Source organism: Panthera uncia, chromosome X (assembly GCF_023721935.1).
Source record: "Panthera uncia isolate 11264 chromosome X, Puncia_PCG_1.0, whole genome shotgun sequence".
NCBI lineage: Eukaryota > Metazoa > Chordata > Mammalia > Carnivora > Felidae > Panthera > Panthera uncia.
In genome coordinates, this window is record NC_064817.1 from 56,142,810 (window position 1) to 56,169,314 (window position 26,505).

Consider the following 26,505-nt stretch of genomic DNA (forward strand, 5'->3'; position numbering starts at 1 on the left):
TTTTCTCTGAAATGGAAAAGAGGCTAGAGCTGAACCCCCTTTGATACCCCTTGTAGGAAAACGAATGGAAAGATTTTACCCCCATACATGAAGTTGATTTATAGTTATTTTAGTTCTTGATTCATTTTGGTTTTCTTTTCAGTCAGTATATGTCATGACTTATATAACAGCATATTCAAAGTACTTGTGAATGGTATATAACAGCAGTTACCAGAAAAGATGGTGATGTCAAATCTATACCCAAGGGATGACCACCATTGGACTATAAAAAAAATTAGAAAATAAGATTTTAGAAGAGATGAGGCAAGGCAAACATTATTTGTGTTTAAAAACATATTAGTAGAGTAAAATTACAGACTATTCAAGTAACTAGCCAGCATGTTATTATTTAAAAAGCTGATGAAATAGCCTTACTCCAGAAGCTATGGTAAAAGGTAAAGAAAAACTGCCTTTAAAAATATTTTTTCCCATGATCAGAAAAAAGGGCATTGGTGAGTGGTAGAGAAAAGGGTTTAGAACAATACAAAATACCAGACAGGCAAGTAAGGATGGAAATCAATAATTAGAAATTAGAAAGTAATGAAAATTTAGGTCTCTCAATCCTTGACATTATAGTCCTAATGATTTTGCCTTTCTTGAATTCCTATAGGTAGTGGATGTGTAAAAAGGAATTAAATGATATAGCTGGATAGGTCAAGTCCTTAATATCATACTAATCTAGCTGGGAACACGGGCTTCAAGTTCTAAATATATAATGAACTTGTAAGTAATACTGTGTGCCTATAAACAACTATAAAAAAATATTTAGCCAATCATCACTCTCAGCCAAAACAAGGACTGTTTACCAACAACATCAGTTTAACTCCTCAGTATGAAACATAGTTCTTTCACCTTTCAGATAGGAAAATGTTCAGGTTATCCAAATTATCTGTGAAAAAACCTGTAGTAGTTAACAGTTTCCTATTAGTCCATTCAGTTCTTACCCTTGCATAATATGAATCTGAAAAGTTTCCTTCAAATTAAACTTTAAGCATTGGCTCATTCTTGTCCTAAATGGTTCTGACTCCCATAAAACCTCCAACAAAAAATTTCCATTTTGTCTCTCCTCTTCTGGATGTGCTTTAGTACTGCAAGCTACCATAAGTCAGGAGGAGTAGTTTTAAGATTTTCATAAAAAGTGCTACTAGGGGAGACCAAATCAGTACCTTCTCAATTTGGAGACTCTGAAAATCACATGATTTCCCAGAGTTTTGAATAAAGCTATGGAAGTTTGTGTTAAGTATTTCTTTGTAGAGCATAATAATTCATCTATTCTCAGCTGCAAGGAAAATGAGTAAGAGGCTACAGTATGATGTCTGATAATTCCCATCAGCTCCCCGAATGATTTCAATGTTTTACCTCTATGTATCCACAACACCTTTTGTATACCTCTCTCATGACAATGATAAAAATCTAATTTGGGGGAAATACCTGAAACTAGATTTTTTTTTTTAAATTTTAGGGAGAGAGGGAGAGAAAGAGAGTGAGCAGGAGAGAGGGGCAGAGGGGGAGAGAGAGAATCTTAAGCAGGCTCCATGCTGAGCATGGAGCCTGACATGGGGCTTGATCCCTTGACCTGAGCAGAAACCAAGAGTTGGACACTCAAGTGACTGAGCCACCCAGGAGCCCCAAGAAACTAGATTTTTAAAAAGGCCCTCATCCAATCTGGTGTTCTCTCTAGTACCTGTTCTTAAACGTAAGGAAATGGAGTCTAGTTGCATAGAGAAAATTAATTCCAAAATTACATGTTAATTCTAATAAGAGGAACTCAGGGTTTCAATTTCTTGCTAACAGAAACAAATTACTTTCCTCCTAAAATTAGCAAAACAGTTTGGTCCAGAAAAGGAAAGCTATCTATAAAATGAATGCTACAAAGGAGAATCAAGCTACTCTGTGGTTTGTTATCTTACTTGTAAAAAGGCCATGAGCTCATGCATGTTATATAGAACTAAAGGCAGGTTAAATTATGTTAAAGGATCCCTAGTTGTTTCACCTGACTCTCAGTTGAGATAGATAGTCTACGAAATTCCGCCTGAAAAATAAATGGCTCCAATTAAACACAGGATATGAAACAAAATACACAATCCCAACAAAGATCAATTCCAAAAGAATGTTCTTTAACATGACAATATCCCAGCTAATCTCCTGAGATATCCCAAGATGTCTTACCTGCTTTATCTCACTTTTTAACTGCATTATCCCAGTTCGTTCTGTTTTGGTTGCCCCGACAGCACCAATCTCATGGATGGAAATAGCAGGGCTGACATTTGAATCAGTGGGACGAACTACATAGCATGACAGATTAAACAGAAAGAGAGAGGATAATCAGGTTCAAATAATTTTGTCCACCATGCTTAGAAGACTTAGATATATGTCCTCCTTTTATGTTAATAATAATAATGAAAATAACCCACTATATAACCTTGCTATTCAAAGTGTGGTGCATACACCAGCAGCATCAGCGTCACCTAGGAGCTTGTTAGTAGAATCTTGGGTACAACTTCAAGCCTACTGAATCAGTCTGTACTTTTGCAAGTTCCCCACATGATCCTTATGCACAGTAAGGCTTGAGAAGCAGTGCTTTATGACTTTCTTTTACCATTCAAAGGCCTAGGACCCATCCAACTGAAATTACATGTTTATTTATCCTAAGCCTAAAAGTGGAGCAGGAAAGATAACCTTTTTCATTTGCTCTGTTTTAGGTACTTGGCACCAAACACCACTGCCAAACCACCAAGTGCCAAGTGGAGGATTAATTTGCAATAGACCTTAAGATGTATGTGAATTCACAGGTGAAAGGATATATCTGATATATCTGATACACCCAGACACACCACTGCAAATGCTATTAAATTATTGCCAAATGGAATACAAGAAAGTTTCAAATGATATGGGTTGTCAGTTTTCCTAAAGTAGAAATTCAGGATAATGTAAAGGAATCGATAGAACAGTGCAAAAACAAAAGATGATGGCAATCCACTTAGTTGATTTATCATTTAAGGAGAAAAAAAGAGACATATACAGTAGTTTCCAAATCTTGTTCCAGAAGACAGCTTTGCTTTTAACTGTTTCATATACTGGGGTTCTATTTAGTTGGGGGAAAGTTTCCTCTGATAAGAGAAAAACATTTTAAAGTCAAACGAGACCAAACTAACACTCTAAAATGGAAATGCGGTTATTCAATCTTACCACTTCGTTCCACTCCGAACTCCTTGCCACTGAGAATGTGATGCAGGAGATTCTTCATGGCTGAAGGACTGAGATTCATCAGGCCGTCTGTGGCTTCCTCAGCTAGTTATCAGAAATGTTAGTACAGAGGACCACAATTTGCCTGACATACCCACCCTATTTTGTTCTCTATTTCCTTTCTTTCTTAGAATTTCTCAGTTATTTGATTGATTGGAAAAATAGAATTACAAATAAATTCTTAGCACCACACTGTCCGGGTATTCATAGTGCAATAGATTTCTTTTTTAGAGTAGGGGGAGAGAGAAAGAGAATCTTAATTTTAAGTAGGCTCCAAGCTCAGTGTGGAGCTCAATGAGGGGCTTGATCTCAGGACCATGAGATCCTGACCTGAGGTGAAATCAGGAGTCAGATGCTTGACTGATTGAGCCACCCAGGCACCCTGCATACTGCAATAGATTCTTTTTTTTTTAAATTTATTTATTTATTTTGAGAGAGAGAGAGCGCGAGCGAGCGCAAGCATGAAGGTGGGGTGGGGCAGGGAGAGAGAGAGAGAGAGAGAGAGAGAGAGAGAATCTGAAGCAGGCTCCAGGCTCCAAGCTGTTAGCATACAGACCAACATGGGGTTTGAACTCACAGATGCGAGATCATGACTTGAACTGAAGTCAGAAGCTTAACTGACTGAGCCACACAGGCGCCCCTGCAATAGATTCTTAATAATTTAAAGACTGATTATCCAGTTTATGGGCTAATCAGATTCTTGATTTCTTCTTCATCCTCCTTCCACACCATTAGGGAACTTAGTAGAATCTTTATTTGAAGGTGGGAAGAATGTAAAGAGAAATATGGAACTGAAAGCTAGTCAGAGAAAAGCAATGGATGTATACATACAGAGGGACTAAAACAATAAACACTTCTCAGTCTGGAAATCTAGAGACTAAAAAGAGAATAGATATGAATCCATGAAATCATGAAGAATAATGAGAAGACTGGACTTTATCAATATCAGTTAGTGCTCACTTTGACAGCACATATACTAAAATTGGAACAATACAGAGAAGATTAGTATGGCTCCCGTGCAAGGATGACATGCAAATTTGTGAAGCGTTCCACATTTTGGTAAAAGAATTGCACTTTGAAAACTATAAGACACTTATGAAATAAATTGAAGAGCACACAAAGAAATGGAAAGACATTCCATACTCATGGATTGGAAGAACAAATATTGTCAAAATGTCTATACTACCCAAGGCAATCTACACATTCAATGCAATCCTTATCAAAATACCACCAGCATTTTTCACAGATCTAGAACAAACAATCCTAAAATTTGTATGGAGCCACAAGGACTCCAAACAGCCAAAGCAATCGTGAAAAAGAAAAGGAAAGCATTACAATTCTAGGGGCCAAGGTATATCACAAAGCTGAAGTAATCAAGACAGTATGATACTGGCATAAAAACAGGCACATAGATCAATGGAATGGAATAGAAAACCCAGAAATGAACCTTCAACTATATGGTCAACTAATCTTCGACAAAGCAGGAAAGAATATTCAATGGGAATAAGATAAGTGTCTTCAACAGATGGTGTTAGGAATATTGGACAGCGACATGCAGAAGAATGAAGCTGAACCACTTTCTTATACCAGACACAAAAATAAATTCAAAATGGATGAAAGACCTAAGTGTGAGACCTGAAACCATAAAAATCCTACAAGATAGTATAGGCAGTAGTCTCTTTGAAACTGGCTGTAGCAACTTCCTTCTAGCTGTGTCTCCTGAGGCAAGGGAAACAAAAGCAAAAATGAACTATTGAGATTATATCCAAATGAAAATGTTCTGCACAGCAAAGAAACAATCAACAAACCTAAAAGGCAACCGATGGAATGGGAGAAGATATTTGCAAATAACATATCTGATAAAGGGTTAGTATCCAAAATATAAGAAGTTGTAAACTCATCACCCAAAAAACAAATAATCCAGTTAAGAAATGGGCAGAAAACATGAATGGAGATTTTTCCAAAGAAGACATACAGATAGATGGCTAACAGACACATGAAAAGAGGCTCAATATCACTCCTCATCAGACAAATACAAATCAAAACTACAATGAGATATTGCCTCACATCAGTCAGAATAGTTAAAATTAACAACACAGGAAACAACAGGTGTTGGTGAGGATGCAGATAAAGGGGAACCCTCTAACACTTTTGGTGGGAATGCAAACTGGTGCAGCCACTGTGGAAAACAGTATGGAGGTCCCTCAAAAAGTTAAAAGTAGAATTCCCTGCAGGATCTGGGTGGCTCAGTCGGTTGAGCGTCCAACTTCAACCCAGGTCATGATCCCACGCTTTGTGGGTTCAAGCCCCATATCGGGCTCTGTGCTGACAGCTCAGAGCCTGGATCCTGCTTCAGATTCTGTGTCTCCCTCTCTCTCTCTGCCCCTCCCCCATTCTGTCTCTCTGTCTCCCAAAACTAAATAAACATTAAAAAAAAAAAAGAATTCTCTACGATTCAGAAATTGTGCTATTAGGTATTTATCTAAAGGATACAGGGGTGCCTGGGTGGCTCAGTCGGTTAAGCATCTGACTTTGGCTCAGGTCATGATCTCACGGTTTGTGGGTTCGAGCCCCACATCAGGCTCTGTGCTGACAGTGTGGAGCCTGGAACCTGCTTCAGATTCTGTGTCTCCCTCTCGCTCTGCTCCTACCCCAACTCGTGCTCTGTTTCTGTCTCAAAAATAAATAAATATAAAAAAAATTAAAGGCTACAAAAATGCTGATTGGAAGGGGCACATGCACCCCATTGTTTTCAGCAGCATTATCAACAATAGTCAAATTATGGAAAAAGCCCAAATGTCCACCGACTGATGAATGGATAAAGATGTGACGTATATATACAATGGAATATTACTCAGACAAAGAAAAGAATGAAATCTTTGAATCTTGCCATTTGCAATGACATGGATGGAGCTGGAGTGTATTATGCTAGGTGAAATAAGTCAGTCAGAGAAAGACAAATACAATATGATTTCACTCATATGTGGAACTTAAGAAAAAAAACAGATGAACACAGGGGAAGCAAGAGAGGAAAACCAGAAAACAGACTCTTAACTATAGAGAACAAACTGAGGGTTGCTGGAGGGGAGATGGGTGGGGGGAATGGGTTAAATGGATGATGGCCATTAAGGAGGGCACTTGTAGTGAAGAGCACCTGGTGTTGTATAGAAGTGTTGAATCACTAGCTTGTACACCTGAAACTAATATTACATTATATGTTAACTAACTGGAATTTAAAGAAAAACTTGAAAAAGATAAAAAATCAGTTAGTGAGACCTTACTACATGTCGGTCATGACTTTACACAATGTTAGTAACAAACAGGTAGGACATGGCACTTGACCTTGAGAAGCTAAGCAACTATTTGGGAGAGATCACATACGTAAACAAAATAAACAACAATAAACATGACTATATTAAGTGCCAAATGAGAGGTACAGACAATAAATGCTTTGGAAATCAGACAAGACATCAATCTCCAAGGATGGTGACTGATAAAATTATTGGGAAATACTGTTGAAGTAGGAGGTAGGGGTCAGACTGTTGGGGGTCTTGAATATCACACCCAGGGATCTTGACTTTATCCTTGTAAGAAATAAAGAGCCATGGTTTTGATGAAGCCATAGGAAAAAAAATACGTAAGAGGCAAAGAAAAATGAAGAATGTTTGAGGATTTTTCCCTTCTTGAGGTTTATTATTAAATAATTAGACCTTAATAAAATATCCCTTGATACATGGCTAGAGGATATATGTATGTGTATAATGTAATACATATAATCCATAACAGTGTGCTAAATTGGAAATCATATGGAATCAGAAAGACTTGGACTCAAATTGTACTATTTACTAGATGTGTAACTTTAGGCAAGTTATTTAACCTCTCTGAAATTCAGATGACTTATTGGTAAAAGTGGAACAGAAATACCTTTTGCAGAGGGTTGTTGTAAGGATCAAATGAGATAATGTATATAAATATAAAGCAAAAAGCACACACTCTGGCATATGGTAGGTATAAAATAATCATTATTTTCCTTTAAAGGGTTATTTTAATATAATTATCTTATGTAATTTAGGTTAGGCTCATGCAAAAAAATTTAGCTATTTATTAATAGCTCAATTAAAAGCCTTTTGGGGAAATGTAACAGAAACAATGGCTAACATTGAGTTTTACAACTCTATTTTCATTTTTGTATGCAGTCCCTATCTCTATTATTTTATCATTCTTAGAAATCAAACAAATATCAATGGAAAAATAGTCATGCCATGTGGGTCCCTTTCCCTCTCTCACACTGTATACAATTCTGTGCTACAGCTTCTACAGGCCCCAGGTTTTCTTCTAACTAAAACTGTTATTTTGCCAAATACAGCTATAGTTAATTTCAAAGAGACTCCTGTCAGAAAATTTTCATAGAAATACAGCTTTCCTTTATTCAATCCTGTTATTGACTAGACAGAATACTAACATTATGATCAAACTGATGTGGTGACTCAGTCTGGTTCGAGAAGTTGTACTGCCTGAGTCAGAATCAAAACCAGTCTGTCACGCTCAAATTTGAAGCACACTTAGGCTCACTCTAGGAGTTAGAAGGAATGTAATTTGGAGTGCAGAGCCCCCAAGAGGTGGAATTTTGAAATTGCAGAACTAATACATAAATTTGTCATAATTATCAGTCTCTTGATTTATATAAATACAGATTGACTAACATGGGAACAAGATTGCTATATGCAGCTTCTGAGCTACCGATAAAATGTTTTAGCTTTCTTTCCCTCTTGATCCAAAACTCAATAGACTGACATTAAAAAAATTTTTTAAATGTTTATTTATTATTGAGAGAGAGACACACACACAAAGCATGAGCAGGGGAGGGGCAGAGAGAGGGGGAGACACAGAATCCGAAGCAGGCTCCAGGCTCTGAGCTGTCAGCACAGAGCCCGATGTGGGGCTTGAACTCACAAACTGCAAGATCATGACCTGAGCCGAAGTCAGTCGCCCAACCAACTGAGCCACCCAGGTGCCCCAGTAGACCTACATCAAGAGTGAATTCTGCCTCTGCCTCTCTCTCTCTGTCTCTCTCTCTCTCTCAAAATAAACCGAAAAAAGTGAATTCTGTCAAAAATAGTTACTAAAACAAATACCTGAGCATCGAAGGGAATGGGCCAGTTCTGTTGCCATAACTTGTATGATTAGACCAATTCGAAGTCGAAACATTTCGGCAAAGAGGCCAGGCTGAGTTCGCATATACATGGCTAGATACACCATTATTTCCTATGCATGGAATGAATATAGACAAAAATTATGGCCCAGGTCTCACAAGGCCTATTTTGTAGTCTTCAGAAACTGCCAAATCAATTGAAAACAAAAATATCAATCACCATACTAAACTTCATAATTCTGCTCACCTGTGTAAGAATGGAAATGCTCATGTCCCCTTCACTGGCTTCATCTATCAGCTGAGTGAGCACTTCATAGGGCAGAGGTCTGAGGGAGAAGACAGTGAAGAAAGAGAAAACTCTGTGACTATTTAAGCTTAAATACATGGAGAAAATAAAAAAGCTCCTCCCAAGTCCAAGTCACCTCTTTAATGTCTCATTACTGGTAGCATCTGGTTCATTTAGTGTTCAAAGTTCATTGCCACCCCAAACCACTTTGGCCTATATCAACTCAGGAAAGCTCTCCTCTCTCCTCTTTAAACCTGGATTGCCCTTCTCCTTCAAAATTTTATGTAAAATTTACCCGATGAGGTCCTTCCAGATCAGTATTTCAGGGTTAATTCTTAACATATGACAAGTAACTATTATGGCTAGAAAGTAATGAACTAAATTTAAGCTGTACCTTTTGGAAACCATTTCATTACTTTATGATCACACCTTAGTTATACTTATTTTCTAGTTTCATCAGTTTACACACACACACACACACACACACACACACACACACATGTATGCATACCTCTTCCCACAATTCTGACTCTTCTGTTGATATTTAAGTACTCTGGGGGAATGGGATATGGACCATGCCATCTTCTTTTGGATTGTCACAGTAGTCAAAAATTGATCAGATTTGTGATTAAAAAAACCCTCTGTTTGCTGAGAGTAAGGTATTATGGGTTGAATTGTGTCCTGTCAAAGTTCATATGTTGAAATCCTAACCCCTAGTACCTCAGAGTGTGACCTTATTTGGAGATGAGGTCTTTCCAGAGGTAATTAAGTTAGAGTGAGGTCATTGGGTGGGCCTTCATCCAGTATCACTAGTATCCTTATATGAAAATTTGGGAAATTTGGACACAAAAATATACATAGAGGGAAGAAATGTGAAGAGATATAGGGAGAAAATAGCTATCTACATGCCAAAGAGAGAGGCCTGGAAGAAAGTCTAGAGTACAGCTGATTTTTTGTGGGTGCTCATTGTAGTTGCCTGTCCTATTTCAGACTGTTTTCCAATGTGAGGTTTGGGAAAGACAATAAGTAAAAAACAAGCACAAAAACAAAAACCATCACCACCACCACCACTACCAACAAAAAACCCTAAAAAGCAAATTACATTTGAGTACTACTTCCTGTGAATTTTCTCTTTCATTTACTCATGTTCTGTCATTATCAACATTCTCATGCCAAGTGTCTCTGAAAGAAGCCCACACATGTAGGACATTATTATCAACTGATAGATTAGGGCAAGAGAATTGTGGTCAGTCCACACAGCTCCTTAAAGGCTCAGAGAAGCTTGAGCAAACCCAACCAAAAACCATACTCACGCAGAGATGGTCTTCTCTCGAGGTTCTGGAGGGAGTCCCACTGTCAAATGTTTCTGGTGGGAGAGAAGGTCTGTGCAGGCCTAAGAAGAGATGGCATAACAGCATTATCCCTCCCATAACATGCCAGATTTCCAAGACAATTACTTTTTTCAGCCTACAAACCTTTGTTTCCTCTTAATTTATTGATACGCCAAACCCTCTTTCTCAGGAAATCCCATGAAAATAGCAAAAGAGAGATTTTTTTAGGAAGAAACAATGAAGGATTTTTATCTCCTAAGAGGTAGGAATTTTTAGTCTACTGTAAATTCATTCTTAAGATGTAGAATTCTTATAGTTTATAACATCTTATATTTGACATTCACAAGCGAAAAGCTAATTGAGTATCAGGAACTTTATGTGAGGAAGACAACATCTCAAATGATTAAGATGCTGTGGTTGCCTTAAAAATCCATTATGGAAACCAATTAAAAAAAAGGACCTCCATTTAACAAAGTAACAAGATATAAAATCAATGTACAGAAATTGGTTGCATTTCTATATACCAATAATGAAGCAGCAGAAAGAGAAATCAAGGAATCGATCCCACTTACAACTGCACCTACCATAAGATACCTAGCAATAAACCTAACTAAAGAGGTAAAAGATCTGTGCACTGAAAGCTATAGAAAGCTTCTGAAAAGAATATTAGAAGACACAAAGAAATGGAAAAACATTCCATGCTTATGGATTGGAAGAACAAATATTGTTAAAATGTCGATACTACCCAAAGCAATCTACACATTCAATGCAATCCCTATCAAAATAACACCAGCATTCTTCACAGAGCTAGAACAATCAATCCTAAAATTTGTATGGGACCATTAAAGACCCTGAATAGCCAAAGAAATGTTGAAAAAGAAAACCAAATCTGGATGCATCACAATTCTGGACTTCAAGCTGTATTACAAAGCTGTAATCATCAAGACAGTGTGGTACTGGCACAAAAACAGACACATAGATCAATGGAACAGAATAGAGAACCTGGTAATGGACCTAAAAATATATGGCCAATTAATATTCAATGAAGCAAGAAAGAGTATCCAATGGAAAAAAGTCTCTTCAGCAAACATTTCCAGGAGAACTGGATCGTGACATGCAGAAGAATTAACCTGGACCACTTTCTTACAACCATACACAAAAATAAACTCAAAATGGTTGAAAGATCTCAATGTAAGATAGGAAGCCATCAAAATCCTCGAGGAGAAAGCAGGCAAAAACCTCTTTGATCTTGCCCGCAGCAACTTCTTACTCAACAGGTCTCCGGAGGCAAGGGAAACAAAAGCAAAAATGAACTACTGGGACCTCATCAAAATAAAAAGCTTCTGCACAGCAAAGGAAACAATCAGCAAAACTAAAAGGCAACTGACAGAATGGGAGAACATATTTGCAAATGACATATCAGATAAAGGGTTAGTATCCAAAATCTATAAAGAACTTACCAAACTCAACACCCAAAACACAAATAATCCAGTGAAGAAATGGGCAAAAGACATGAATAGACACTTCTCCAAAGAAGACATCAAGATGGCCAATTGACACATGAAAAAATGCTCACCATCACTCATCATCAGGGAAATACAAATCAAAACCAAAATGAGATACCACCTTACACCTGTCAGAATGGCTAACATTAACAACTCAAGCAACAACAGATGGTGGTGAGAATGCGGAGAAAGAGGATCTCTTTTGCATTGTTGGTGGGAATGCAAGTTGGTGCAGCCACTCTGGAAAACAGTATGGAGGTCCCTCAAAAAACTAAAAATAGAACTACCCTATGACCCAGCAATTGCACTACTAGGCATTTATCCATGGGATACAGGTGTGCTATTTCAAAGGGACACATGCACCCCCATGTTTATAGCAGCACTATCAACAATAGCCAAAGTATGGAAAGAGCCCAAATGTCCATCGATAGATGAATGGATAAAGAAAATGTGGTGTATATATACAATGGATTATTACTCTGCAATCAAAAAGAATGAAATCTTGCCATTTGCAACTATGTGGATGGAACTGGAGGGTACTGTGCTAAGTGAAATTAGTCAGATAGAGAAAGACAAAAATCATATGACTTTACTCATATGAGGACTTTAAGAGACAAAACAGATGAACATAAGGGAAGGGAAACAAAAATAATATAAAAACAGGGAGGGGGACAAAACAGAAGAGACTCATAAATATGGAGAACAAACTGAGGGTTGCTGGAGGGATTGTGGGAGGGGGGATGGGCTAAAAGGGTAAGGGTCATTAAGGAATCTACTCCTGAAATCATTGTTTCACTATATGCTAAATAATTTGGATGTAAATTTTAACAAATAAAAAATAAAATTAAAAAAAATTAAAAAAAAATCAAAATAGATTAAAGACCTAAATATGAGACAGGAAACCATGAAAATCCTACAGAAGAAAACAGGTAGCAACCTCTTTGACCTTGGCTGCAGCAACTTTTTATTAGACATGTCTCTGGAGGCAAGGGAAACAAAAGCAAACATGAACTATTGGGACCTCACCATGATAAAAAGCGTCTGCACAGTGAAGGAAACAATCAACAAAACCAAAAGGCACCATCAGAATGGGAGAAGATATTTGAAAATGACATATCTGATAAAGGGTTAGTATCTAAAATCTATAAAAAACTTATCAAACTCAATACCGAAAAAACAAATAATCCCATAAAGAAATGGGCAGAAGACATGAATGGACACTTCTCAAAACAAGACATCCAGATGGCTAACAGACACATGGAAAGATGCTCAATATCACTCACCTTCGGGGAAATACAAATCAAAACCACAATGAGATACCACCTCACACCTGTCAGGGTGGGTGAAATTAATAACTCAGGACACAACAGATGCTGGCGAGGATGCAAGGCAACGGGAATGCTTTGCATTCCTGGTGGGAATGCAAACTGGTACAGCCACCCTGAAGAACAGTATGGAGGTTCCTCAAAAAATTATACATAGAACTACCTTATGACAGAGCAATTGCACTACTAGCATTTATCCAAAGGATGCAAAAATGCTGATTTGAAGGGGCACATACACCCAATGTTTATAGCTGTGCTGTCAACAATAGCCAAATTATGGAAAGAGCCCAAATGTTCATCTACTGATGAATGGATTAAGAGCATGTGGTATATATACATAATGGAATAGTACTTGGTGATCAAAAAGAATGAAATCTTGACGTTGGCAACAATATGGATGGAAGTAGGATGTATTATGCTAAGTGAAATAAGTCAGTCAGAAAGACAAATATCATATGATTTCACTTATATGTGGAATTTAAGAAACAAAAAGATGAACACAGGGGAAGGGAAGGCAAAATAGGATAATAAGGGGGAGCCAAACCATAAGAGACTCTTAAATACAGAGAACAAACTGAGGGTTGCTTGAGGGGAGGTGGGTGAGGGGATGGACTAAATGTGTGATGGGAACTGAGGAGGGCACTTTTTGGGGTGAGCACTGGTGTCATATGTAAGTGATGAATCACTGGGTTCTACTTCTGAAACCAATACTACACTATATGTTAACTAACTTGAATTTAAATAAATAAATTAAAGAATAAATTTACTTTTTTTGAAATGCTTAAAACAAAGCACCTCCATTTAGATTTGGTATAAATTCAATAATTTATAGTACCTCATCGAGTGCTTCCACCTTCTTTCTTAGGATTCCAGAGATGTATCGGATCAGGCCCCAGTGACGAATTTCTCCAACTTTGCCATACAGTTCAGTAAGCAGCTCTCGGACTGTCGCACTCCCTTCATCATATAATCCAGTGTCCCAGTCAGGTCCTCTGGAATGTTAGAGACCTACATTAATTATAAGTAAAGCTGCTGGCAACAATCATTTGTTTCAGTGTTACAACAGATGTGTCTGTTTTTGTAAGTTCTGTCTCATTAGGAACTACTAAATATTATTTACCAAGAATCCTTGTAAACCTATGATTAGTGATCAGCCCTGAAACACAAATACCTAGACAATAATAAGTCTTAGTTTCTAGCTGTGCTTTGACAAAATGCATTCTTTTACCCTCTTCACAGGCTTCAACATAGCTGAAAATGAAGTCAAAGGTTTAATTTAACTATTGAAAGTTCAGAAAGTATGCTACACTTAGGGAGCTAATGAAGAGATAAAAAAGATGTGTGCTTATTTTGAAAGGATACATATACATTATTGTTGTAAAGATTACTATAACACGAGTCAACTGTGAAGTACCATAAAATCTATATAATGTTCTATGAAACTGGGAATTTGATATACAATAAAGGTAGATTATTTATTAAACAATATTAAGACAATGAAGTAACCATATGAAAAAGAAGTTGTATTCATGCCTTACACTGTAAATCAGATTTCTAAATATATCAGATTTCAATGTAAAGGTACTAGAAAAAATATGGGAGAACTGGTTTATAACTTTGGGGGCAAGAGGACTTTTTAACTATAACCCATACACAAGAAGCCATAAAAGAAATACTGTTATATACATAGAAACAACGAAATTCTTATTGCAAAACCCACCATAAGTAAAGTGATGCGACAAATTACAAACAGAAAAATATATGCAGTTCATAGGCCAATTTCCCTAATATATAAAGAACTCTAACAAATAGATAATAAAAAAAGACACAAAAGAAAATACAGTCAAATACTGATGTATATTAGGTATGGGATAAAGTGTCTGATCTCACTCATAATAAGAAAAATTAACACTACACCAAGATAACATTTTTTAATCTATCATGTTGTCCCAAATCCCCAAATTTGATAACACTGCATTGGTGAGGGTTTGGGAAAATAGGTGATCCTGATATATTGCTAGTGGGAGTAAAATTGGGACAATTTCTCTGGAGAGCTATTTGGAAATACATATTAATTTTCAAAATCTCTATATTCCTTGACTTAACATTTCTGGTATATCTGTAGGATAAACTCCACACATGAGAAATGATATATACTATGAGGTAGGTTATTTGCTATAGCGTTGTTTGTGACAGTGAATGATGGGAGACAACCCAAATGTCCATCAACAGGAGACTGTTAAACAAATTATGGTATATTCAAACAAGGGAATGCTACACAACTACTGAGAAAGTATGATGTAGATCTAGATCATGGCAGGCTGTATGTTTCAAAGTGATTCCAATAATGTTCCATCTAACACGCTTTTCTTACAGTGTGACTTGTACAGTCCTCCCATGAAGAGGTTGGGTCTGTGTTCTCTCCCCTTCAACCCAGGCATGCTTGTGACTAATTTGAAATGATGCTGTATGATTTCTGAGGCTAGGTCATAAACATTCACGCAGCTTCTACTTGGTCCTTTTCTGGGGCACATAATCTTGGGACCTAGACATCAGGCTGCGAAGAAGTGGAGAGACATGGGGGAGGTCATCTGTAGGCATTCCAGGTGACAGCTCCCGGCGAGGTTCCAGCCAACAACCAGTGTCAACTCCTAGATATTCAAATGGACAAGCCTCTTGGTGACTTCAGACCCAGACACTGTCAGACCACAACTGAATGAGATCCCAAGTGAGAACTGTCTAGCTGAGTTAGACAAGCTCCAGAATTGTGACGGATAATCTAAACATGTTTTATTTTTACTATTTTAAGCCACCGAATTTTGGGGTTATTTGTTAAGCACTCATAGATAAATGGAATATATATGTAATGATTTTCAAGATAAATAGTTTTAGTGAAAAAAAGCAAGGTACAGAACAGTGTATATGCCATGCTTCCATTTGGGTAAACAGGTGTAAAATTACATACATATATGTCTTTATTTACCAACATTTACCTACATATGCACAAACTGTCCCCAGATGGATACACAAATAAACCAGGTATCTAGAGACCAGAGGTGGGCAAAAGACTTTTCATCTTTTCACTGTATCCTTTTGTACTTTAAAAAGTTCAAATATGATAATGGATTATTCAGTATATTAAATTTTAGTAAGTATATACTAACATGATGTATTTAATATACTAAATATATTAAAAATAATAAATACATTAAATACACATGTTTTGCTTATTTATTTTGAGAGAGAGCAAGCAAACAAGGGAGGGGCAAAGAGAGCAGGAGAGAGAGAATTTCAAGTAGGCTTCATGCTGTCAGCGTGGAGCCTGATGTGGGGCTTGATCTCACAGACTGTAAGATTATGGCCTGAGCTGAAACCAAGAGTCGGATGCTTAACTGACTGAACCACTCAGGTGCCCCCATTATTATTTTATTTTATTTTATTTTATTTTATTTTATTTTATTTTAATTATATGAAATTTATTGTCAAATTAGTTTCCATACAACACCCAGTGCTCATCCCAAAAGCCCCCATTAAATATATTTTTAAAACTATGAAATAAAAAGTACCATAGGAAGAGTCAACAATGGATTAAAAAAACCAGTGAATGAAAGTCTAAAGAGTAACAGGATATTTACAGTTTCAAAATATATCTCTACAAGATACTTTTTATTTATAAAGTGCAACATAAAAGCTTTATAGTGGCAGAATGTGGAAGATACTACTCTAAATATACTACATACATATATATATATATATATATATATATATATATATATATATATATAGGGAGAGAGAGACAGAGAGACAGAGAGAGACAGAGAGAGAGAGGATCTTAAGCAGGCTTCACGCTCAGCACAGAGCCCAATGCAGAGCTCTATCCCTTGTCCCTGGGATCATGAACTGAATCAAAATTGAGTCAGGCACTCAACTGACTGAGCCACCAAGGTGCCCCGAAATGTGTAATTTAGATTTTCTTTTGCTATAAAGACATTATTAGGACAACTGACAAGTCTGGTATGTAGATTCAATAATACTATTGTTTTAACATTAATTTTCTGATTTTGGCAATTGTACTGTGCTTATGTAAGAGAATTCCTAGTCTTTAGGAAATACACAATGCATACTCAAACACTTAGGATAGAAAGGGATCATGTGGATCATGTCTGCCACTTACTCTCACATGATTCATAAAGATATATGTATGTATGTGTGTATGTATGTATGATGATGGTGATGATGACAGAGAATGAGTAAGAGAGAGACAGAAAGAAAGAGAGAGATTGAGACTGAGATCAAAGCTCAAGGTAAACCTGAGGAATTTAGGTGAAGGATATCCAGAAATTTTTTTGTGCTATTCTTACAACTTTTCTCTAAGTTTGAAATGGTCAAAATCAAAATATATAAATGAATAGTATTAAAATACATGCTTTGAGAGCTCAGAATCAGGGATGATCCTTTTTATTCCCATAGGTCAGAGAAAGCTTTATGGAGATGACAGGTGAACTAGGCCTTGATGGATAGCTAGAATTCCAATGAGGAGAGATGGGGTGTGGTAAACGAGTGTAGTCCAGGCAGAGGGCAAAACATGAGCCAAGGTATGAAAGTAGTCATGTATAGGCTGTGTTTTGGATATGGTAAGTAGCAGGCTGTTTTGGTGAAATAATTCACAATATGAGTGGGGAGCAATGGTAGACAAAGGTTGAAAGATCATAGAGGATGTATATTTGGCTCATGATTCCCAATGGTAGTGATGATGTTGCAGGGAGAGGCAGGGTATGAGGAGGAGCTGAAGATGATGACACAATTTCAAGCCTGGGTGACTAAAAGAAGGATGATACCATGAACATGGCCAGGAGCAGTGGCTTTCCGATAAAGACAGTGAACTGGGTATTAGATATGCTGAGTAAGAAGACATATATATATATTCTAAGTAGATTAAAGACATACAATCTAGGGGTGCCTGGGTGGCGCAGTCGGTTAAGCGTCCGACTTCAGCCAGGTCACGATCTTGCGGTCCGTGAGTTCGAGCCCCGCGTCAGGCTCTGGGCTGATGGCTCGGAGCCTGGAGCCTGTTTCCGATTCTGTGTCTCCCTCTCTCTCTGCCCCTCCCCCGTTCATGCTCTGTCTCTCTCTGTCCCAAAAATAAATTAAAAAAAAAAAAAAAAAAACGTTGAGAAAAAAAAAAAAGACATACAATCTAAAAAAATTATTAAAGGTATTTAAAATATTTTTAAAATTCTGGGAGGGGATGCATAACAAGAAACCCAAAAGCCAAAAAGGAAAGACTGACAGATTTTATGATATAAAAATTAAACTTCTGCATAGAGAAAAGAATATAATTAGCAAATTATTTGGATAAAATATCTGCAACAACTGTAACTAACAAAATAGTGACATCTAATATCAATGAGAAATATATAAAAAAACCCAACAGAGAACAAACAAAGGTTATAAACAATTCATAGAAGGAATGCTAGTCAACACACATAGGAAACCTGACCTCCCAACTTTTACTTTTTTTAAAGTTTATTTATTTATTTGAGAGAGACAGACAGAGGGAGAGAGGGAGAGGGAGCAGGGTAGGGGCAGAGAGTGAGGAAGAGAGAGAATCTCAAGCAGGCTCTGTGCTGTCAGCAAAGAGCTCTCAGCACAGGCCTGATGCAGGTCTCAAACTCACGAACCGTGATATCATGACCTAAGCCAAAATCAAGAGTCAGACACTTAGCTGACGGAGTCACCCAGGTGCCCCTCAACTTTTACTCTTAAATCCACAAGGGATATTGGGCAGAATTCCAAGTGTATTAAAACCCATGCAGCACATCATACACACTCTAGTCAAGTGGTTTGACATCACCTGGAATACTAGTTTTAGGGAGACTGTAGGTTCGATCAGATGTTATGGTGAAGTTAATATACAGGATTAGATGAAGAAAACTCGTGTTAGGAGCCAAAGAGTTGGCAGCCAATCATTGATCATCTGAATTGGTGGGAAAGTATGAACTTTTCAGGTATAACTCTCTTTGTTTTCCCATATCAACTACCTAGCTGGCTCGTCAGGTTTCATTCAAGCTTACCCCTTATTTCATTTTACCTTCTCTATCTTTTCGTTATGCTGTATTTAGCATTGTGCCTGGCACATAATAAGTACTCAACAGGTATTTGTTGAATAAAGTGCCTTACCCTAAAGGAAAAATGAAAGAAACAAAGGTATCAAAATAATAAGACCCCATGTCTTTTTTTTTGTCAGTAGCACATAACAAGATTTATGGGGTGGCTCTTAGGGTTGTAGGATAAGGGAAGTCCCTCACAGCATGAGACTGCCTGGAGGTTTATTTAAGGCACCAGCTCTACCATCCAGGAGGTGTGGAGGGCAAGAAAACTCCCAGAGGACAGGAGGAAGAGGAAGTTACATGTCTAAGTGATGTGTTTCAGTAGCACTGTGGGGATTCTCTAGGTTAGAGAGCATTAAATATCAGCAGTGGTTTGGGGTATTATTCATTGCCCTGGGCTTACCTCTTGTTAGCAGATATGGAGTAGGTTTCAAGGAGTATACAAGGCAGGCAGGCCCTACATAGCTAAAAGTATGTTGGGGCTACTTTGGTAACAGTTGGATGTGTAAAAATATGCGTTTGGTGTTGGTGGGATTTTCAGCTGTCATTTTCATTTACTCACTAAACACCACAATCAAATGGAAGCAGCATGAGCTTGGGAGTCACACAGACCAAGGGGACTTCATTAGCACCTAGAGGGGATGAAAGTCCTAGATACCTACTTGGTCTTCTTTGACACTACCCTGGCAGTGCAGAAGGTGAGGTAGTGCCTGCTTTGTTACACTGGGGTGGGAGTGGAAGTCTGGGCTTCAAGCTAAGCCCTTCTGGACAGGGGTGGGGCCACAGATTCTTCTATGGTGCTTGGCTCCAGTAGAGTGGTCATTGTCTCAATGTTGTTGGTCTTGCTAGTCTGCCCTTTCCTAGTCCTTTGTCTAGAAAGAACAAGTTTTTCATTGGGCTTTTGGTGTCTGTTCCCATTGGCATTTTCGGGGTGCTGGCTTCTCTGTCATCTGATGCGGGACCCAAAGGCAACATGGAACAAAGGAACCCAAGGGACGTCACCACCTTGTCATTCCTCAGATCCTGAGGTCCTTAGCCAGTCTACCTTCTTCTGTCCTGCTTTTAACACCTTGTTATGTTTGTTTTACAAATGATGTCATCCTGTACTTAGCAGGAGGAACAGAGAGGAATGCATGTAGTCTATCTTGTCTGGAACCAGAAGTCCCACTGTGGTCTTGTTTTACGAGATTCATTGACTTTTAGAAATAATACTGTAATATTTAGGGATAAAATGATAAGATGTCTGGTTTCTTTGTCAAACCAATCTGGGAGAAGAGAGGGAGATAATATAGATGTGACAAGGTTAACCATGTCTTGATAATTGTTCAGGCTGGATGATGGGTCTCAAAGTGTTCATTATGCCATTCTCTCTACTTTTAAATAAATTTGGACATTTCTATCTTTGAAAGTAAAACAGGGGGTGCCTGGGTGGCTCAGTAGGTTAGGTGTCTGACTTCGGCCCAGGTCATGATCTCATGGTTCATAAGTTCGAGCCCCACATCAGGCTCTGCTGTCAGCACAGAGCCAACTTTGGATCCTCTGTCTTTATCTCTCGGTGCCCCTCCCCACTGTGTGTGCATGTACTCTCTCTCTCTCTCAAAAATAAATAAAAACATAAAAAAATAACTAGAATCTTCTCTTAAAAATTGAATAAAAAACAAAGTAAAACAGAAAAGTTACTCTCTCTCCTCTGTGGAGGCTGGGCTTCAGGAGAACAAGATGAAAATAGGAAGACTTGTTACAAAGGTATAGCAATAGTCCTGGTGAGAGACAAAGACCTGAGTGAAGGCCCCAGTACAAGAGATGCAGAAGGTAAATATTTAGAGGTAAAACTGAGTAAACTTGGTGATTAACTGGATATGGGGAGAAGCGTGCTGAGTAGGTAGGTGTTGGGTCCAACAACAAGGATGTAGAATTTCAGAATATAACTCCATTTTTAATGTTTGACTGGCTGACCACTTTCAAGTCCTCTTTCCCTTCCAGCCTACATCTGGGCAAGGTGCCAGAAAAATCCAAGTATTTCCTCTCTTGGTGCTGGTGACAAAATTTACCCCAGCTTCACCTCCTGATTGTAATAAAACCCCAATCCAGCCTCCTTTCCCTACTCACTTAAGCTTTTTTTTTTGTTTGACCAACTTTGGAATCTGTTCCACTCTCCCCAGAAGTCTCATTATGTGAGTAATAAACATTTTACAGACTTTTGGTACATGTGTGGCATCATCAGTCTCAGCATCCAAACCAAATTTAGGGGAGGGGATCTGCCTCTTCAGGTTGATGACTACATGAATAAATGAGGAAGTTCAGGTTATGTTTTGTGGGGAGGAAGTAAGGGACAGGAGATAGTTCCACTTGGGCATGATGAGTGTGAAGTTCCTACATATAATGTACCTAGCAGGGTTCTGGACACATAGCAAACACTCAGAAATGCTAGTTTATTTTTTTTGTAAGCCTCCATCTTCTTACTTCTTTTGAGTTTAGAATTTATTTAACTGTGGATTTTTAACAAATTACAGAGGCTTAAAATATCCATAATAATGATAATAATAGTCACCAGTTATTGGTCACCTACTCTGCAGCAGACATTGTATTAGAGACTTTGCAGATATTGTATCTTGTTTAATCTTTACAACAGTTTTATGTGGTAGGCGTAATCCAAATTTTATAAATGAGGACACTTGAGGCTTTGAAGTTACACAGTGGGTAGGGGCAAAATTCAAATCCAGGTCAATGAGACTCCAAAACTGTGTTTTATTTACTATGTTATACTTCCCCTCTACATGAACATTAAAGTGATAATATCTATCACTTACTTCATAGTATACAGCATGTAAAGGATGTCAGCTTGCTCCTGTAAGCTGGAGGTCTCCTTCAACTGCAAAATGAGTGCTTTGAAGTCCACCTCCCCAGATTGGTCTCTAGGAAGATGTATTTCTACACGAACAGATGGAACCTTTAGTTTGAGAAAGGACAGAAAAACTTAAGTCCACAAATGCTCAACTTAAATAGTGCCCTAGAGTACTGATCTTTTCACCTCTAAACCTTTTCTGCAAGAATTCCCTACATTTTGATGGAAAGTAAAACAAAAACAATGAAATCTTCAACATGAATGACATAACAATTTCATTTTCTTAGAGCCTGGCTAGGAAAATCTTATTCATTTTATTTTATTTTTTAATGTTTATTTATTTTTGAGAGAGAGAGAGAGACACAGAGAGAGAGTGTGAGTGAGTGGGGGAGGGGCAGAGAGAGAGGGAGACATAGAATCTGAAGCAGGCTCCAGGCTCTGTGCTGTCAGCACAGAGCCAGACGTGAGGCTTGAAGTCATGAACCCCGAGATCACGACCTGAGCCAAAGTCAGACACTTAACCTACTGAGCCACCCAGGCACCCCAAAACTTGCTCATTTTAAAAGTGACCTAAAAAGGAGTATATCTTCACCAGGGTAGCATTTTGCCTACCACCAGTTATTAGCAGAAACCATAAGGGCTAGTTCTGTTATTTGCCATACAGATGGTGGTTTTGCAAAGAGCTTACAAATACGTCATGTGCAAGTTTACCTGGTCCTCTCGTGGGCAATGAGGAGAATCAAGTAAGTTCAATGAAGGCCGGGAAGCCTGAAATATCTTTGTAGGAAGATACATGTGAACATCTGCAAGAGGTTGACATTTATGGGAAAGGTTAGATAACTTAGGAGACTAAAAAACAAATAATTCACAGTTGCCCTCAAAATCAAGTTGTATAGGAGTTGCTCTTTATATTATGTAGAACAAGAGTGAGAAATTTATCCTTTCTTGCTAATATCAAAGAAAAATATGAATATCAGATAATTTAAAGACTGTTAAATCAACCATATTTTCCACGGAATGCCTAGAATTGTAGCATTAAATGGACATTTAAGATATTAAACTCTATGAATGTAATCAATACCAAAATGGTGCCATCACTGATACTTTGATCGAATACCATATGTAACAGAAAGAACCCAGTTCTGTTTTCTATTTTCTGGACTACCCTGGGAAAATATCTGGCTGTCAGCAGTTGGATTTCCTTGAGAATAGATAAACAGATGTGTATCCCTATGTAGGGAATAAAAAACAAATGTAGTGGCTGACCTACTTTGAGATATTCCTAATATTTTTACTTATAGTCCATTTATAGTCCAAATACTTACCATAACCTCAACAGAGAGACTGTCTTGTCACTTTCACCATTTTACAGATATAGAAAGAGAGATACAGAGCTCAAATAACTGTTCAAGCAAGTAAGTAGCTGAGCTGGGAATTAAGCTTAAGTTTCCTGGTTTGCAATCTAGAAGTAGAACTTAAGAAAGGCGATCTCTTCACATGAGCCCTTGGTCAAGGGAGCATATTCAAAGGGTATGCTAAGCTTTTCCCTCTTTGAAATGTTCAATGATTCACGTTTAATTATCTTTGGTTAGTAATGGTCAATAAAGTTTTAGACAGCAAGAACATGCATCTCAATCATTCTCATCATCTATAAAATGTTACCATTTAGGTCCCCTAGGTGTGGCCAAGGAGCCCTTCTGTTCCTTCAGATGCAGCTACCACAGTGGCACTGAGTACTCTTAGGAACGATGACTCCTCCTAGCAATGGGTAGTAGGTGACACCCTCCAGTGCACATACTGCCGAAGGGGGGTAGTGGTCATGGGGAGGACAATGACAATGCTGTTGTATAGGGAGTACTGCAGTTGAGAAATAAACACAGCTCTTGTGCTGCTAGAACAACTGACTGTAAATGTCACAGCTGACATAAGGTAACCAGATGCAGCTTACTTAAGGGCGAGTATCTCCCTCTTCATTGTCAGATTATCTTGTAATTGCTTGCAGGGCTTTCTCTTTAAATAAAAGTGCTTCCAAAGGAGTAACTTTTCCAAAAGAAAAAACTCTTTCTGTCACTTTAATACTGATGTTAAAATTCTCCATGTCTCCTGTTCTGCTTCTTTTCCCTATGAGACCATATAGCACCATCGACGGCAAAACTATATGCAATTTATTAAATTTACAAATATTTGAGTGTCTAATGTGTTCCATCTGTCTGAGATGCTGGGGATAAAGCAGTGAACAAAACAGAGTTCCTGCTTGCACTGCTAATAAACGCCCTGCCCCCATCCTGGACTTCACATCAATCCTGTGCCTGACTCCAGTGAGTCATGGCATTACTCACTCTGTACATGCAGCTCCTTGGCCTTGGTCACCAAGGACATTAAATCGCAGGTTGTTTGCACAGCAGCTCGGAACCGATCTAGCCCTCCCTTCTGTGAGGTGAGGGCTAGTTTAGGATGGGGAGCAGTGTGCGCCAAAAGGTGATCTAAATAGCGAGCAACTTCATCACCACAGTGAGCTGCAAGGTTAGTGGGGGTAGGGGGGAGAGAAAAAATGAACATTTTAGTTAGTTTACAATCTACCCAACCAACCAGAATGATTGGCTCCTGTGCCCATAACACAGCACCAGAAGTAGGTTATTTTTGATCATGGAGGTGGAGGGGGGGGGAGCTTGTAATCATTTTACAACATCTTGGCTTTACCATTTAGAAACTATGGCCATTTACCAGGACCTACCTGTTCTTCAACTTTGCTAAGACAATATTAGGGCTCCTGAAAGTAGTATGAGGTGTTTTTAAGGACAGGTGGAGCAAGGATTTTATAATCTGTGAATGTGATGGTAGTGGTGTGGCAGCGGTGGTAGGGGAGGAGCAGAATGGGGCCCTTGGAGTCTTACTGGTATAAGGAGACTTTTGTGAGAAAAGACAAAAATCTTCCACTAAACCCAAGCTTAGCTGAAAACAGACAAATTCCATAAATGGCAGCTATAATTGCTATGGGAAAAACAATCTCCATGTGGCACTGGTGTCAAAATGACTACTGGCCACACATTGGTCTTTTCAAGTCACCACATTCATTTATTCACCAAATATTTCTTGCCTACTAAGTACTAGGTGGTGTACTAGCTGCTGAGGTTTCAGTGGTGAAGGAGACAGATACGGTCCATATCCTCTTGGGCTCTCCTTCTCCCACTCACCTCCTATAACATTATCCCTGACTATGGATAATGAAAACAAAATACACACACAGACCTCATGGATCCTAACGTTTCAGACTTTACATGAACATTTACAACATTTATAGTAGGAAAATCACAGTGTTTGGATGCATACTAAAGTCTGCTAGGTCAGTTATACATCATCTGGTCTTTGATCATTTTCAGTGATCTCTCCAGATGTTTTTCTGTGTTCTGATGTGATCAGTGGAAGCTAGCAAAGCTGGAAACTAGCAAAGCTGTAAAAATGGAAATCATTCTCAGTGACATCCTAATGACAAATATTATAACCTTGAATATGATATAGATACTTGAGTGGAGGATTATGAAGAATATGGAGGGAAGTGTTCTTGGCATGGAAGAGCTGGCAAGCGATAAACAGCCATTGTGAGACCACCTATGAGTAAACCCAGAGAGGAGAAAGTGACTTAGGCACAATATCAAATTTAGTAATATATGTGTATATATGTGTATACACATATATATCATTAAAAAGTTGTGTTTTAGAAAGTAATCCAAAAGAATGAGTGCTACAGATGAAAATCCCAACTACCCATAGAATAGCAAACAACCTCAATATATGATTATTCTTGTCTTGTTTTCAAAGTATTTGTTTATGCCAAGATAGATATCATGACTTTGGTAATTATTAATAACAGGAAATAACCTTGTATTTAATGTATTTTTCCAACAAAGAAATTCACACTATTTTAGATCTAACAAAAACAAATGCAGAATAAATTCAATGGTACTTAGGTGAGTAAATGCTGAGCCCAAAGAAGAAAATCATCCTGAATGCTGATGTGTTGGTCTATTGCATATGAGATAATGCTTGCTACTTCACTAAGGAAAGCCAGTTATTTTCTTTTCTCTAACACACCACTCTTAGGATAAAGAAACTGGCTGCCTTAAGAAACAGGCTAACAGTCAAAGACACAATGAAAGCAGGCAAACCATATTTTAGATAGCTAGAAGAATAATTCACTCTTATTGGCCCTTCTCTTTTTGGGATTCACACAATGTAATTCTTGCCCTGCCTAGGTTAGTATTTTAACACATTAGGGTGTTTCTCAGCCGTTTTTAATATATGCCCCCATGATGCTTTCTCACTATATCATCTTTGTATTCCTAGCAGCCAGTCAGATTTCTTGTGCTTTATTTGACTAGTTTGTAGTATGAAAGCAATAGGTACACTGAATAGGCTTTTTCAAACTATGCAGACCTCCCCAGAGATTCTGTGCCCCAATAACATTATACATAAAAAGTACTCTGAGATTCTTAGTTTTATGCTTTTAAGTGTCAAAAAGCAGTACTGTATATGTATAGTTCTCCTACTACATGCTTGATTAAATACCTCTTACTCACCATTGTTTCCTCTCATTTTGAAGTAACTAGCCATTTTCTATACCCAGGAAAGAAGTCTTCCCTAACCTTAGTAGGAGACAGTCAAACTC

General features: G+C 38.0%; 1 protein-coding gene and 1 non-coding gene across 3 annotated transcripts in view; one reads left to right on the plus strand and one right to left on the minus strand.

Moving 5' to 3' along the window:
- The window catches only part of PHKA1 (phosphorylase kinase regulatory subunit alpha 1), a 155,457-nt gene that overhangs the window by 11,501 nt on the left and 117,451 nt on the right, over nt 1-26,505 (minus strand). Inside the window, exons 19-29 of one of the 2 annotated variants that reach the window (XM_049643980.1) lie at nt 24,179-24,355; nt 22,551-22,642; nt 21,805-21,944; nt 13,720-13,876; nt 10,037-10,116; nt 8,685-8,763; nt 8,421-8,550; nt 3,229-3,330; nt 2,209-2,324; nt 2,033-2,071; nt 212-262 (exon numbers count right to left, since the gene is read on the minus strand). In XM_049643980.1, the coding sequence (XP_049499937.1) occupies nt 212-262; nt 2,033-2,071; nt 2,209-2,324; nt 3,229-3,330; nt 8,421-8,550; nt 8,685-8,763; nt 10,037-10,116; nt 13,720-13,876; nt 21,805-21,944; nt 22,551-22,642; nt 24,179-24,355 (1,163 nt within the window). The remainder of the gene's footprint in view (nt 1-211; nt 263-2,032; nt 2,072-2,208; nt 2,325-3,228; nt 3,331-8,420; nt 8,551-8,684; nt 8,764-10,036; nt 10,117-13,719; nt 13,877-21,804; nt 21,945-22,550; nt 22,643-24,178; nt 24,356-26,505) is intronic. The other variant, XM_049643979.1, reaches the window with a different exon arrangement.
- LOC125932521 (U6 spliceosomal RNA) lies at nt 4,238-4,344 on the plus strand. Its single transcript, XR_007460664.1, has one exon. It is a non-coding gene; the product is annotated as a U6 spliceosomal RNA (small nuclear RNA).